Source organism: Vidua macroura, chromosome 17, assembly GCF_024509145.1.
Source record: "Vidua macroura isolate BioBank_ID:100142 chromosome 17, ASM2450914v1, whole genome shotgun sequence".
Lineage (NCBI taxonomy): Eukaryota > Metazoa > Chordata > Aves > Passeriformes > Viduidae > Vidua > Vidua macroura.
In genome coordinates this window covers 9,829,661-9,843,253 of record NC_071587.1, presented here as the reverse complement: position 1 = coordinate 9,843,253, position 13,593 = coordinate 9,829,661, and the positions used below count along the sequence as shown (strand labels likewise).

The window sequence follows — 13,593 nt, the reverse complement described above, 5'->3', positions numbered from 1 at the left end:
GGAGCCCGGGCCGGCCAAACGCGGCGGTCATCGGGGGGCGGCGGTGTTGTGAGAACACAAGGGAAGAGAGCGTGTGGCTGCAGTGTGTGTTCACAGACGTTTTTCAGGTTCTGGACACACGGTTTACTGTTGTAGCTGATTTGCGGTGCTTGGCTGGGTACCCGCTGTTATGCCAAATTTTCATTAATTAAACCTCTTGGCTGCTTAGCCTACGGGTAAACTCTGTTACTTGGCTTTGTCGCTAACGGAAAGCTCACAGAGAGCAACGGCCAGGGCTCGGCTGCGCTGAGGGAACTGCCCCACCTGCACCAACAACATCACCAGCGACACGGGGGAGGCAAACCAGCGCCACTTGTGCCAGAAGGAAAAGGCAACAAAACCGACTGGGTTAACGGGATAAACCAGATGGGTTAACGGAATAAACCAGCTGGGTTAACGGGAATCGCTTGTCATTCATTCCCCACGAGGGGCCGCCTCAGCCCCGAGGGGAGAGCCCCACCGCGGCACCGAGGGGTCCCGGCGCATCCCGCCCCGGGGTGTGGATGGGAAATTGAGAGGAAAAAAGGTCCCAAGGCAGCGTGCACTGACAGATTTTTGCTATTTTTTTAGTGGGCCTGCAATCAAACACTGGCTGGCTGTGACATCCTGCAAAACGTCTGTCATTAAACTACGAGGAAACAAAACCCGTGTGCCATCAGTCTCTTGTGGTTTGTTGAGAAATAGCAAAATGTAGGAAGTATACACAGACACATTTAAGAAATGGACAACATCTCTCTGTAGGTGTTTATTCTACTTACAGTAACAAAAACCTGTGAAGTCCCATATTTTAATGTACAATGATATATTTTGCCATATAAAATACAATTTACAGAAATTTCTATCAAGTAAACCTAAACAAACACACATTTTGCATACTTTTATGTATGTCTTTAAATTAGAAACATCTCATTAAGGAAAAAAAAATCTTACACAGTAGTTGATGTTTGCATTTTATACTATTTCTTTGCATGTTACCGTTTTCCCTTGGGTTCAGGACACAGATGATCATTTCAGCCAGCAAATCCTGGATGTACAAGGACCTGAAGGATGCACCAATGTGACTGTGGTGACACACACATTACCTGTAATATAGTCCTCAAGATGCAAAATGTTTACAGGAATCTTAATTTTACATTTCCAAATCTATCTTAGCAAAATACCAAAATATTTACCCAGCAGTCAATTTACACATTCAAATAAACTAGCGGGGTTTTATTTCACACTTTAGAATTACATGCTTGAGGACTACATGGGAAGTAGCAATGTGATGTATTTCACCATGAAAAATGTCCCTCTTCAATCACAACATGATGTACCACCATAATTTAAACTTTAATGCAGCTGTGTCTTTTTCAGTGGAGAGTTTTACATACACTGCCAGCCTAAGTAGGGCCTAACAAAAGAACAGTATCATTTATTTTTCAAGAGCCCTTTTAGAATGAAAGAGCACTTCTATAATGAAAAGTTCAATCACACTGGGACATTTCGTAAATCTGTGGAAAAATTCTGCAAAATCTAAACAAAACCAAAAAATGCTCCACTAAATCAGTTCAACTGAAGTAACAGATTTAGTGGCCTATTTAACCAAATGCTCTTCCTTCCTTTGGTTTACCACTTTTTGTAATAAATGTCTGATGCTTTTATAAGTTTTGCTGGTTATAAAGGTGCTACTCTTGTATTTTCTTTAATGACAGGCTTGTAGACATGGGATATTTAAAACCTCATGAAAAATAACTAAGTATGACTTGTTTCTTTGCTGTACACTTAACCGACCCAAAATACATGTATATAAAAGGAAGATAGTGCACTTTAAGCTTATAACATTCCATTTTCAAACCCTCCATCAGTTACAAGGAATTATTAACACTGTTCTTTTGCAGCCTTTTCCTAAACAATGACCCTTCCATTGTAAAAGAAACATGACACCAACATTTTCAGTGTGTGCTGTAGGAACAATTTTGACACCAAAATATCACGTAAATGAGATGTAAAGGTATGGCTCCTCAGGTCTGGATTAAATTCTCCTATAAAATTACAATTCAAGTTACTGGAAAACATAACTTTATAATCTTAAAAAGCAATATGCTCTTCTTAGATTTTTTTTCCATTTCTGTACTGTAAATGGAAACTTTAAGATAAAGATGCAAGTAGAAAAAACAAAATTTCAGTACAGGTAACATCGTGAATCTTTATAAGAAAAACATTATGCACAAAATGCAGCACGTGAAAGTCCAGTATGTTCTTGCTTTTCATCTATCCGATTATTTTCATTCACAGTTGTTCAAAAATTGCTTATTTGTCAGTACATCAGGTAAGGCTAGTTTTACAACAGAATTTTTTAAAAGGTGAGAATATGTACAGTATTTACATATGTGCAGTCCTTGCTGTGTTGCTGAAGTGTATTATTTGTGGGAAGTATCAGTCATAGTTCTATGATTGATTGCTGGAAGATGAAGCTTCAGTTTCCACTGGTTTCTGAGGTTCCTTCGGTGTTTCTGGCTTCATCTCTTTACCAGTTTCCTTACTCTTACTCCTATCTTTGCGATCTTTCCCTCTTTCCCTGTCACGATCTCGATCTCTGTCTCGATCCCTTTCCTTTTCCCGGCTTCGATCCCGGTCCCTGTCTTTCTCTCTGTCGCGATCCCTGTCTCTGCTTCTCGATCGCTCTCTATCACGTCTTCTGTAAGAGTCCCTCTCTCTGTTTCTTGTCCTATCCCGGTCTCTGCTTCTCTCCCAGTCCTTACCCCGCTCTGAATCCTTGTCTCTATCTTTGTTTTGGCTCCTATCTCTATTTTTATCCCATTCCTTCTCTCTGTGTCTCTCCCAGTCCCTGTCTCTGCTCCAGTTTCTGCCACGGTCTCTTTCCCAGGGTCTGCCGTGTTCTCGATCTCTTCGTCTTTCCTCAAAGCCTCTACCTTGGCGATTATCTGCTTGTTGAAGCTCTGGCTGATCCAAACCCTTATCTTTATTTCCTCCCTCATATCTCTCCCTCTGTCTCCCTTCAAATGTCTGGCCTCTATAGTCAGGATTTTTGCCTTCTCGGAAGTCAGATGTGGGCCACTGTCCTTCCGACTCAGGTCCTTGTCCAGACATATTGGAAAGAGATGCAGATGGTCCACCTTCTTCCCACATCTCTTTTCTGTGAGTTGGTGGATGGCTTGGAAGGTCCAGGAGTGGTCTTGGGGGTGGTTTCATACCTTGTGGTGACTGACCCTGATAATGAAACCTATTAGGAGGTTCATCTTCTTCCGGAAACATCGGAGGCGTGCCTCCTCTTGGTCCTCCAAACTGATGTGGTCCTGGACCTCTCTGGTTGGAAAATCTGGGTGGTGGGCTCCCTCTCCGTTCTTCATATGGCTGTGGCAAAAGTCCCCTTGGACCAGGCATATGATTTGGAGCTGGACCTCTCTGCCCTTCAAACTGATTTGGGTGAGGTCCTCTTGGTCCCCCAAAATGACCTGGGGCTGGACCTCTTGGCCCTCCAAACTGAGGGCCTCCTCTCTGTCCTTTAAACTGACCTGGTGGGGGTCGTCTTTGACCTCCAAAAGGAAAAGGCGAAGGTCCTCTGTTTCCCATAAACTGGGGGGAATCTGGTCCTTCAAACTGTCCTGGAGGCCCCATCATTTCATCATATTGGGAATCTGAGAATTCCATTTGTTCCATGTGAGGTTCCCTATGATCTTCAAAATGAGATGGTGACATTCCTCTTGGACCACCATGATAAGAAGGAGCAGGGCCCCTATTATCACCAAAAAGAGGTGGTCCATGCTGTGCAGAAAATAAGGAAGGAATGGGACCCTTTTGACCTCCAAATCGTCCAGACTGAGGTCCTCTTTGCCCATCATTGTTTGGAAAACCATGCTCTTCAGAGAACTGTGGTGCTGGCCCTCTAAAATTAGGTCCATGAGGTCCTCCAGGTGCATTGAGCATCATTGGAGGTCCTCCTTTCTGCCCAGACATAGAAAATGCTCTGTTTTCCTCAAAGTGCTGTGGGGGAGGTCCACCCTCACTCTGAGCTGGTGCAGATTCAGTTTGTTCTACAAACTGATGAGACTGAGGATTTCTTTGTTCATCATATTGCACTGATGGAAGACCCATCTCTGGTTCAAAGTGTCCAGCTGCCTTTTCCTGCTGAGGAAACATTGTATTTGAAAAGGAATCCCTTCCCATTGCTTCCTTTGACTCATTTGACCATGACACTTGATGCATATCTTGCAAAGATGGGCTATCATTTGATGTGGAGAAATTAGGTTGAAAAGATGTACTTGGTGGGGTTGGAAGCAGCACTTTACGTATAGGTTTGGAAGCAGAAGGATCTCCAGAAGCTGTTTGACTCAAGTTTTCTAAAGTAACTTGAATGGTGTGTTCAAATTTGCTATTAGATGTCTCTTTCTGGGCCACCGTAGATGTCTGTTCACTTGAAACCCAATTATCAGCAGTAAAACCAGGCTGAGTAGTGGAAATTAAAGCATTATCTTCCTTACCAAGTGAAGTCGGCAAAGCATTTGGAAAACTTGCTGGAGTGACTTCTCTTGTGGAGATCTCGTTCTGTACTGCCTGCGGCTTTATTCGAGAGTCAGTGCTGTCATTCTCTGTCACCATCCTTCGAGCCTGTCGAGGATCTCTGTTCTGCCTTGGGTCACAGCCCTGGTTTAAAACTTGTGCTTGCTGATTTAAAGATGAAGGTAAATCTACTTTTTGTGTAGCTTGCTGGTCCTGATGGAATAATTCAGGCTTCATTAGGGAAGCTTTTGCTGGTGGAGGTGACATTAAAGCATCAGACACTGAAAAGTGAGCCATTGAAACACCAACAGCTGCTCTTTGTTGTCTGAGGGCTTCTTCTTGTTCCTCTAGCTGCCTTTTCTGTTCTTCTATTTGTTTGTTTAATTCTTCCAACATTTTTTGCTGTTCTACCAAGGAGGAGGATGCAGATAAGTCAGACACAAATGAAGCAGACGCTTCTGAAGAACTGCTTTTACTGTCTGTATACATTTTGTTGGGTAAATCATCAACAGTAACTTTTGCTTCTTCCAAGATAGTTTCATCCTCTGGATCATAGGCCTCATCTTCTAGTTCTGCTGTAGTAGATGGCTTTTCCACACTGTAGCGTTTGTCACTTTCACCAGTCTGCATTTCAAAGGCTTTCTCTGGACCATATTCTTCCTCAGGATCATAAGGTCTGTCATCCTCCTCCTCTTCTATGGCTTTGTCCTTGGACATCTGCCCGAACTGCTGCACAATGGGATCTAACAGAGGAACTGCTGACATCCCGCTATCTGCCGCAGCTTGACTTTCCTGATTGGAAGACTGAACGGTTCCAGAATCCTTGGCAAGAGGTTCAAAAGTTTTCTTTTTCCCAAAGAGGGTCTGCAGGATGTGCTCGAGAGGCGTGGCGGTTTTTGAGGATGAGGAGTGCGTGGCAGTGCTGCTTGCAGGAGCGGCTGTTGAAATCGGTGGGATCACTGTAGTTGTGGGGCCACTTTTAATGGACGACAGTATTTTTAATACTGAAGGTGTCACTGCTGAGGTGTCTGGAACGGGAAGCGGTGGTGGAGGTGGGGGAGGAGATCCAGGTGGTGTTGTACTCATGGCGGAGTCTCCTGAATAAAGTGTGTATTTTGGAGTTTTCTTCTCCTGTGAAGCTGGAGGCCCTTTAGAGAACAGGGATGGTTCGGCTTCCTCATGTGTTTGAATTCTGCTTCGCTTCTCCTCCATTTTTTCTGTCTCAGTGGCAGGACGTTTCCCTTTCTGACAGATAACCAACCCAAGGATTAAATTTGGCCGAGATGATTCAAGACCTGAAAAAGAACACAAAGATTGTATATGTAAAAATCTGATTTTTAATGATGCTTTCAGTAGAAACCTATTATTTTACGAGGTGGCAGGTACAAAAGTCATAAAGGTAACAGTTTTCTAAGTTCCATCAGACCTATTAGCAATTTTCATTAGTCCACAAGCATATGCATTTGTATTTCTTACTTTTTATATGTATTTATACGTAAGTTTAAAAGTTTAAATTCTTTCCTCAATATATTTAATAAAGGACTGCAACACCAGGCATCATTGTTAAAGTGTTTCTGCAGAAGTTCAAGCCCAAGCAAGCTGTTATTTTTGTATCTTTACATTGTTTCTACTGTTCAACTATCCCCACCTCTCATCCTGAAAAAGCAAATATTTACATTTAGTTTGCAAATATACACAGAGATACTGAAAAGTGAGAAAAACTTGGACTAAACATTGCTATGTGTCATATAACCTGTGCTAAAACTCCACAATGACACCAATCTATAAAAATTTTGCCTGTCTTCAAGATAAACAAACACCAATAATGGCAAAAAAGATCACATCAAACAGCGTTTAGAAACAGTGTTAAAGCTGGTAATTACTCCCAGTTTGTTGTGGTTTTTTCCAGCCAGATATTATTTTAAGAGGCGAGAGAAGCAGGGAAACTGTGGATGTCCCAAACAAGCCCAGGAGAGGTGTTTGGTTGGGCCAGCGCCTGGTGTGGGGGAGAGAAGGCCTTGGAGCTGCCAGTGGGGGTATCAGGCCTTGATAGGTCAGTAAAAAACACCATGAGCAGAACTGCTCCTTTTTGAAGAGCTTCAGACTTGAAGGAGAAGTATATCCAGAAATGAGAAGAAAGTTTCAGATAAAGAGGAAAAACGCAAAGGTCTGTAGGCCTGTGTCCTGTATTTCTTCCTCTTACATGCACAGTCCCACTGGCAGATAAACATGCCTAGAATGAAGGGCAGGGACTAAATCCTTTAACATACAGTGGTGGCAAACATAGCCAATCTTTTAACTTCTGGACTAAATGGCCTTTAAAAGGCCCTCATTTAAGGGCAACTGTCCTCCCTATATATGTGCCATTAGTTACATTTTCTATTCAGCAGGGAAGCAGTAATATAGAAACATAAAATAACCTGTGCAATAAAAGATAATACTCATTGTGGATAAATGGCAATGTGAGAGCTCTGACCTATGTTGACCCTTCTATTCAAGATCCCATAAGTAGGAAATTTATATATATATATGTTCCTTGTTCTTATTACACCAACTTCTCGCTAAGCAACAATTTTAAATATCTAATTATTAACACAAAAAACTTTTTCATACCAACACAACCCCCAAACCCCACAGTAGCAGATACATTCTATTAACAAACCACATCACACATACATTAATCTGGTGAAACAACTCAGAAGTTTTACTGGGACTCCTAAATTTACCATCTAGAGAGGAAAACACATCAGCTGTTTTCCTGAATTTATGTTAATGAATAACAACTCCCCAGTTGGTAGGTGTTGACCAGTGCAGAGCATCTCACAAACAGGAGTTCACCCAGAAACTGCCAGTAGGCATTTGTTGTTCTGCCGTTGTTAAATGTTTTGATTACCAAATTTCATGCAGAGACTTGTGATTTATGCAATTAGTCACAATGAATTTCAAACACTGAATAACTGAAATAAACAGGTGTCAAAAATCCATCAGGCAGGATATCTAATAAACAGTAATTACTGAGATATTAGGTCTGAATTCCTGTAAGAAATAGAGATCAAATCACTACTTAAAACAGTGTAACATTTTAATACACTTTCAAGGCAAAAAATTCCAGCAGCAAGTTAATAGCATTAGTTATAAATTATCATGTTTAGAATTTAGTCATCATAGAATAAATCCATTAAAATGTTACATTTTGATACTGGAATTTTACACAAATATTAGAAATTTTGCCTAAGCTGACTTCTACACTCACTCAGTTCTGAGAGATCAAATACTACATGATTGCTTCAATGAAGACACATGGTCAGAGCAGCTTTCAAAGGCCACAGCCCCATTCTATCTCAATATCCATAAATAGGTTAAGTGCCTAATTTTAGGAACAACAAAATGTTGACTGCATTCTGCCACTACTGCTAAATGACTGCCTTTCACAAACACAGGTTTTAAAAGTGCTGCAAGCTGTGCTGGCAGAGTTAGTAGTTTTCAGTGCTAAATTATTTATAACAGTTATTATTCTATTATGCATTTGAAATCCCCAGTCTGGTTTTATTGAGTTACTTCCTGTAACTACAGCAAATAAAACAGGATCTACTAAATACTAGTATTGAATTAATACTATTTTCCTTGGCTTTAAAATATATTTTTTCATTAGATCAAGTTCACCATATTTACATGGTGTATATTGGCCCCATCTTTCCCTATCAGCAGCAGCTGGTAAAAGCTGACCTGCACTGTTCAAGACACAATTTCTGCCCATCCCTGACAGACCCAAGGGAGGGACTAAGCACACCTGTGGTGGATTTTAAACTGCAGAGACCAACACAAGACTTTATCTGCATCTTATCAATGCCATTTAAATAGCTGTCCCAATGAATCATGAGAGCAATTGACAATGGTCATCAGATTGGTGTCCTTAATTCAGAGCTACAGATGGCTCCCAGCACTGTGACACTGCTCCACGTTCAGGCTCCTTTGCTGAGTGGAACTGACTGGCACAGAAACTCGGGTTTGTACTGCCACATTCCTCTACTGCTGCTGCTTCTCCTAATGAAATCTGCTCAGCTGAACACAACAAACTCCATTCACAGTTCAGGTAAAATTTTGGTGCATTTGTTTTTTTAAAACTATTCCAGCAGCATGAGATTTCATGCCTTTCTAATTTTATGAAAACTCATAGCCCCTATAAAAAACTACCAAAAGACATACCAGCATTTGTGGAATCTTTGCTGATACATGTATGTCTGCTTTATTAAAATTCAGTTATGTTAAGATAGTTGTTACATTCCCATCACCACTAAATCCCTCAATAAATCACTTTCTGTAAGTAATTAAGTCTGATTATACTACTTTTTACAACTGGAAGTGATAAGTGTGTATGTGAAACAGAGAAATGAATTCACATACCGTAAACCACTGCAAAAGGACAGTGCAGAAGAGCCCATGACACATAAAATCTGGTAATAAATATCTGAGTTAATTAAATATAAATCAGGATAACCCTCCATTGTCCTGTGTTTTTAAGCTGCCCACATCAAAGTTTTCTGCAGATCTTCTAGGTACTAGCGCAGTCCTCAGTTGTGCTCCAAATCCAATCCATCAGAAAACAGGAGAAATTCTTAATCCATACGCGCCTGATGGAACTGGCTGATACAGCTGGATAATCTTGTAACTAGGATTTCTGGAGTGGCAGGGCTTGACTGTCCTCTCCCTCCTCCCCCCTCAGCTCATATTTATCTAAATATGATAGACCATCTAAAGGCAATGCTTTCCCAGGCCTTGCTAGACTCTACTGGAAGGCACACGATTAAATTTAAGGAGACAATGACCACATTCCACAAAAAATTTTTATTGATTATGAAAGAAAGAAAACACAGTAAATTCCATCAGATGTCATTAAAAAGGTGTGGATTACATGCTGTGGTTTTCATACATACACAAAACAAGAGGAACAGCTTACCTGATTCTTTTCACCCGCTTTTAAAACACAAGCTTAGCACAGCTGAGATAAAGGCTGCCACAGGAGTTTCCAACAAGTGTTACCTGATGGCAGAACTCTTTAGTGAATCATCTGTGAAACTGTTCCATCTCATGGCCTGCCTGCCCTTGGAACCTTGTTTCTGCTAACCTTTAATCTACTTGGCCTACAACTATTTCTGTCAATTTGAAAACCTGCATTACAATATTTGCCTCCATGAACACCTGCAGATGAGACCTGAACTTGTTCTGAGCAACTCCTTCCAGTTTTGAAATACTTGTGCACTTGAAACTCAGCAAAACCAGTCTGACATTAAAAATATCTCTTAATAATGGTAAAGTTTGGCTACATTTGCCAACCTTCAATCCAAGGTAAAGAGTTTCATTTGAAATGAAACCCATAATGTAGAAGTAAAAAAAGTGTAAAACATAAAGCTGGCATTTCCACAGGAATGCAAGAGGCAACAATTAGATTGAGTTATTTATCAGACCAGCAGCAGACATTTACAGCAGCTTCAATGGCCAATCCCATCCTTGTGCTACTGCCCAAAAAGGATAGCATTTCTTTACTTCTGCCTTGAAAAGGCAGTCCATGAATTAAAGATTTTTTGCCTACATCCCTGTGCCAAGGTGTTCTGTATTTGATGTTTTCACTTCTTGGCTATGAAGTGGGATTAAGTTTTTGCCTAGCTTTCAAAAATACAGTAAATTACAGACTATGAAGTACTGAGATTCAACAATCCTAGTTATACAGTAATTTAGACAGCAATAATCCTGCCTTTTTAGCTATTGCCTAAAAACAGTCACCTAGTCTGTGCACTGTTCAAGGACAGATAAAAGAGATTTGAAGTGTATGAGAAAAATCTTGTCTGGGGATGCAGAGCAAGCACCCTTGGCCATCTCACGGAGGAAGGGACAGCACTTAACTCGTGATGCTCCATTTGTTGAAGACCTGTCCCAGCCACTGTTGCTCCTGCATTAAAGCTCTGAGAATGCTTTATTGAGTCGTGTGCTACTTGTATTTGAGGGGCAGAGCTCAGTCAGTCCCCCCAGAAAGGTGAGCTCCTTGTTGGTTGTTCCATACCTACCACGCAGTGCCAGCCATGGCCACGACAATGGAGTTCTGCCTTCATTGCAGCCTGCAGCTCTTCAGCTTCCCAACTTGGTATTTGCTATAAAACTTACATCCTTTTTGGAAACTAAGCATATGCATCTCCTTATACTTAGATGAAGATGACTCCGAATTTTGTAGAAGGGTGTTTCACAGCTGAATTCATTCCCAGTGCTTCTGTCGCCATGTTCAACATGGGGCAAACTCACCAAACACTGTTACAGGTGATTTTATCTAAAGATAGAAGAATCTAACCTTAAGGAATGGGTCCCTTTTTCCCCAAAGGACTGATTTTCTGAAGTCAGTGATTTGACTAGAGTTTGATCCAAGTAGAACAGAACATTTCAAACACCTTGTGCCCCACACTGCATGTACAGATTAACTCAGCATGGGCAGTGACAATGCAGTGGAAGCACCAGAAATGTTACCTGTGTCTTCACTCTGACTTCTTGACTCTTCTGTGGGATAAGTTTCCTGCTTGAATAAAGTGATGGTGAATGGCTTGTACAGGTCTAGGGTTTGTGAATTTAGGAGTTGCTGACAATAGGGTGGGAGATTTTTGTGGTTTTGTTTGTTTGTTTGTTTTTTTTAATATAGTGGCTGTTCCATATCCTTGATTTTACATGTAAACTCATTCTCCTGAGACATATGAGCATTTTGTTGGAAAGACTAAAGTTTGGACAATTTTATCTTAGCAGAGTTTGATTTCCAGCTTTTCCCTAATTATTTACTTTAAAATTGGTTTTATATAAAAATTGTAACTAATGATTACATTAAATATTCAACAACTTGTCTCAGATTGCCTTTTGTCTTGTGATTTTACCTAGCATTGAACCTCCCCTGTTTTGTGCTTACCTGGTCCCTCAAAGGGCAAGAGTTTGGAAGGAATTGGGTCCTTAGAACTCAGGGGGATCAGGTAGAGATCCTTGACATGTCTGTTGTTATTAGCTACAACACCAAAACGACCACGACTGCTAAAATAGGAGTAGAGAGAGATATAGGCAACTTCTTCTTCTTCTGTTGCAGGATGGAAACGAATCAAACACAATTCCTGGAATACAAAAGCAAAGTGGAAAAATTCAACCTGCAACATTACCAGCAAATGAAATGGTAAAGGGCAAATTCCAGAGGTAAAATAAACTGCACATTTATCACTCCAATTATGCCTTCAGGACAACACTCTAGATTTAAGAGACTACTGCTGTTCAATTTGCAACATTAAAACAGAATTAGGTTTGTCATTTTCAGAAATACAAATTACTTGTGTCTCTTATATCAAACTGAACAGCTTGAGGCTCAAATGAAAAAGAAATGGAAAATTCTTAGTTTCAAGTTTTTCTCTATAATGTCTATATCATTTTTTCACCTCTGAAGTGGTTTTAATACCAAAATATATTAAATGATCAGTTCCTTTTCTTTAATATTTGAATTTCAATCTCCAATATTTCAGTTAGTAAATAGCTTGAAGATTTAACTACTGTGCAGGAAGAGAGATCAAGGTTTACAGCTCAATAAACACATTACTAAAATAAATAAAAAATTTCAAAGAAGTGATTTAGGTAGTTCTCCATGTGTGATCTATGTCAGTATTTGTTGTTTACTACCCTGTATTATAAAAAGTTGTCATTTTACATTGCTGTCTATTTCTTCTGGGTTTTGCAAAGGATTTTAAGTGAATACCTTAGAAAGCGAAGATTTGAGTTTGCCAACATAATCCCAGACTGTCTTCGGTGAGATCCTCCCACCAATGTGAATTGTGTCAGGTAAATCCTAAACAAGAAGTATTACATGGTAGAGTGAGAAAAACCAAAAATTAAAACCAAAAAAGGCAGTGCATGTTGCCCCATCCCAGTAGCCCAGTGGATAGTTAAATTTTAGCAGACTTTTGTACGTATGTTTTTAAATTCAGTCAGGCTATTCCTAAGTTTGGAGGTATTTAATTATGGCACGTGACCCAAAGGCCCACAAGATACACGGAACAGATACACACCCCAAACAGGGAGAGCAGCAACACATCAAATAGTTCTGTATGCCCATTACTGGCATTTATAGAGAAACTATGACATACATATATAATAGCTTTTATAGGGAAGCTGCTATCTGAAATACAGCTTTTCTCCACATTTGCAGTGACCCCAAGTCACTTGAATTCTGGTGAATTTCCTGTTACGAAGACAGTGAAACTCATTTCAGCAAAAGCAGTACTCAGAAGAACAAGCAAGCCTACTAAATCCTAAACCATACATTTATGTTGGAAAATTCCTAAGGCATCTGAAATGCCCTTGAGAGAAAAAAAGAGAAAGAAAAACCTTTCTACCGTGTCATTATTTGAATGTACACACTCTCAGAACAGTATCATCCAACTGGTTTTACTTGGAAGTTAGTAACAAGGATGATACTTTTCATAAACAGCTGAACAAAATTTTCTAACAGATCACATCAGTGACCCATCTAGCTTGAGAACAGAACAAGGCACACACTTTAAAACACTGGCTCCTAAACAAGGAAGCTGATATAAAGCCATTATCCCATGTTAGATCCTAAACATATGTATTAACACGTTGAAAGACATTAGAATTCTTCACAGATCTGTGAAGTTTTAAAAGGCTGATTTTTTTTTTCTTGAGCTACTTTTCCTATTACTACAAAGATGTCATTTATCACTGCTACAGTCCTAATGTAACTCTATAAACACACAGTGCCTCCAGCCGTTCTAGCACCAGGAACTGCAGCACAGACCCATTCCAGACACACACACACCTCACTAAGATAATCAAAGCACCCGGAGACTGGATAGGCTTTAGTGACAAATTTGGCCACACTCTGCATGTTAATAAATCCTTTCCAAATGGTGTTGAGACGGGAAAGAAAGAGGGAAGTGTCGCTGTCCTGAGGTGAGCGAGGCTCTGAAGCACTGCAAAACAAATCCAAACAGAAAGGTTACTGAATGCCAGTGAGGATGGGTC

General features: G+C 40.4%; 1 protein-coding gene across 1 annotated transcript in view; it reads right to left on the bottom strand.

Annotated features, from left to right (window-relative positions):
- Positions 1-758: 758 nt before the first annotated feature.
- Positions 759-13,593, bottom strand: part of DIDO1 (death inducer-obliterator 1) — a 47,169-nt gene continuing 34,334 nt past the window's right edge. The window contains 4 exon segments of the mRNA XM_053992787.1: positions 759-5,837; positions 11,483-11,678; positions 12,308-12,397; positions 13,388-13,541. Of these exon segments, the coding sequence (XP_053848762.1) occupies positions 2,470-5,837; positions 11,483-11,678; positions 12,308-12,397; positions 13,388-13,541 (3,808 nt within the window). The 3' untranslated portion in view covers positions 759-2,469.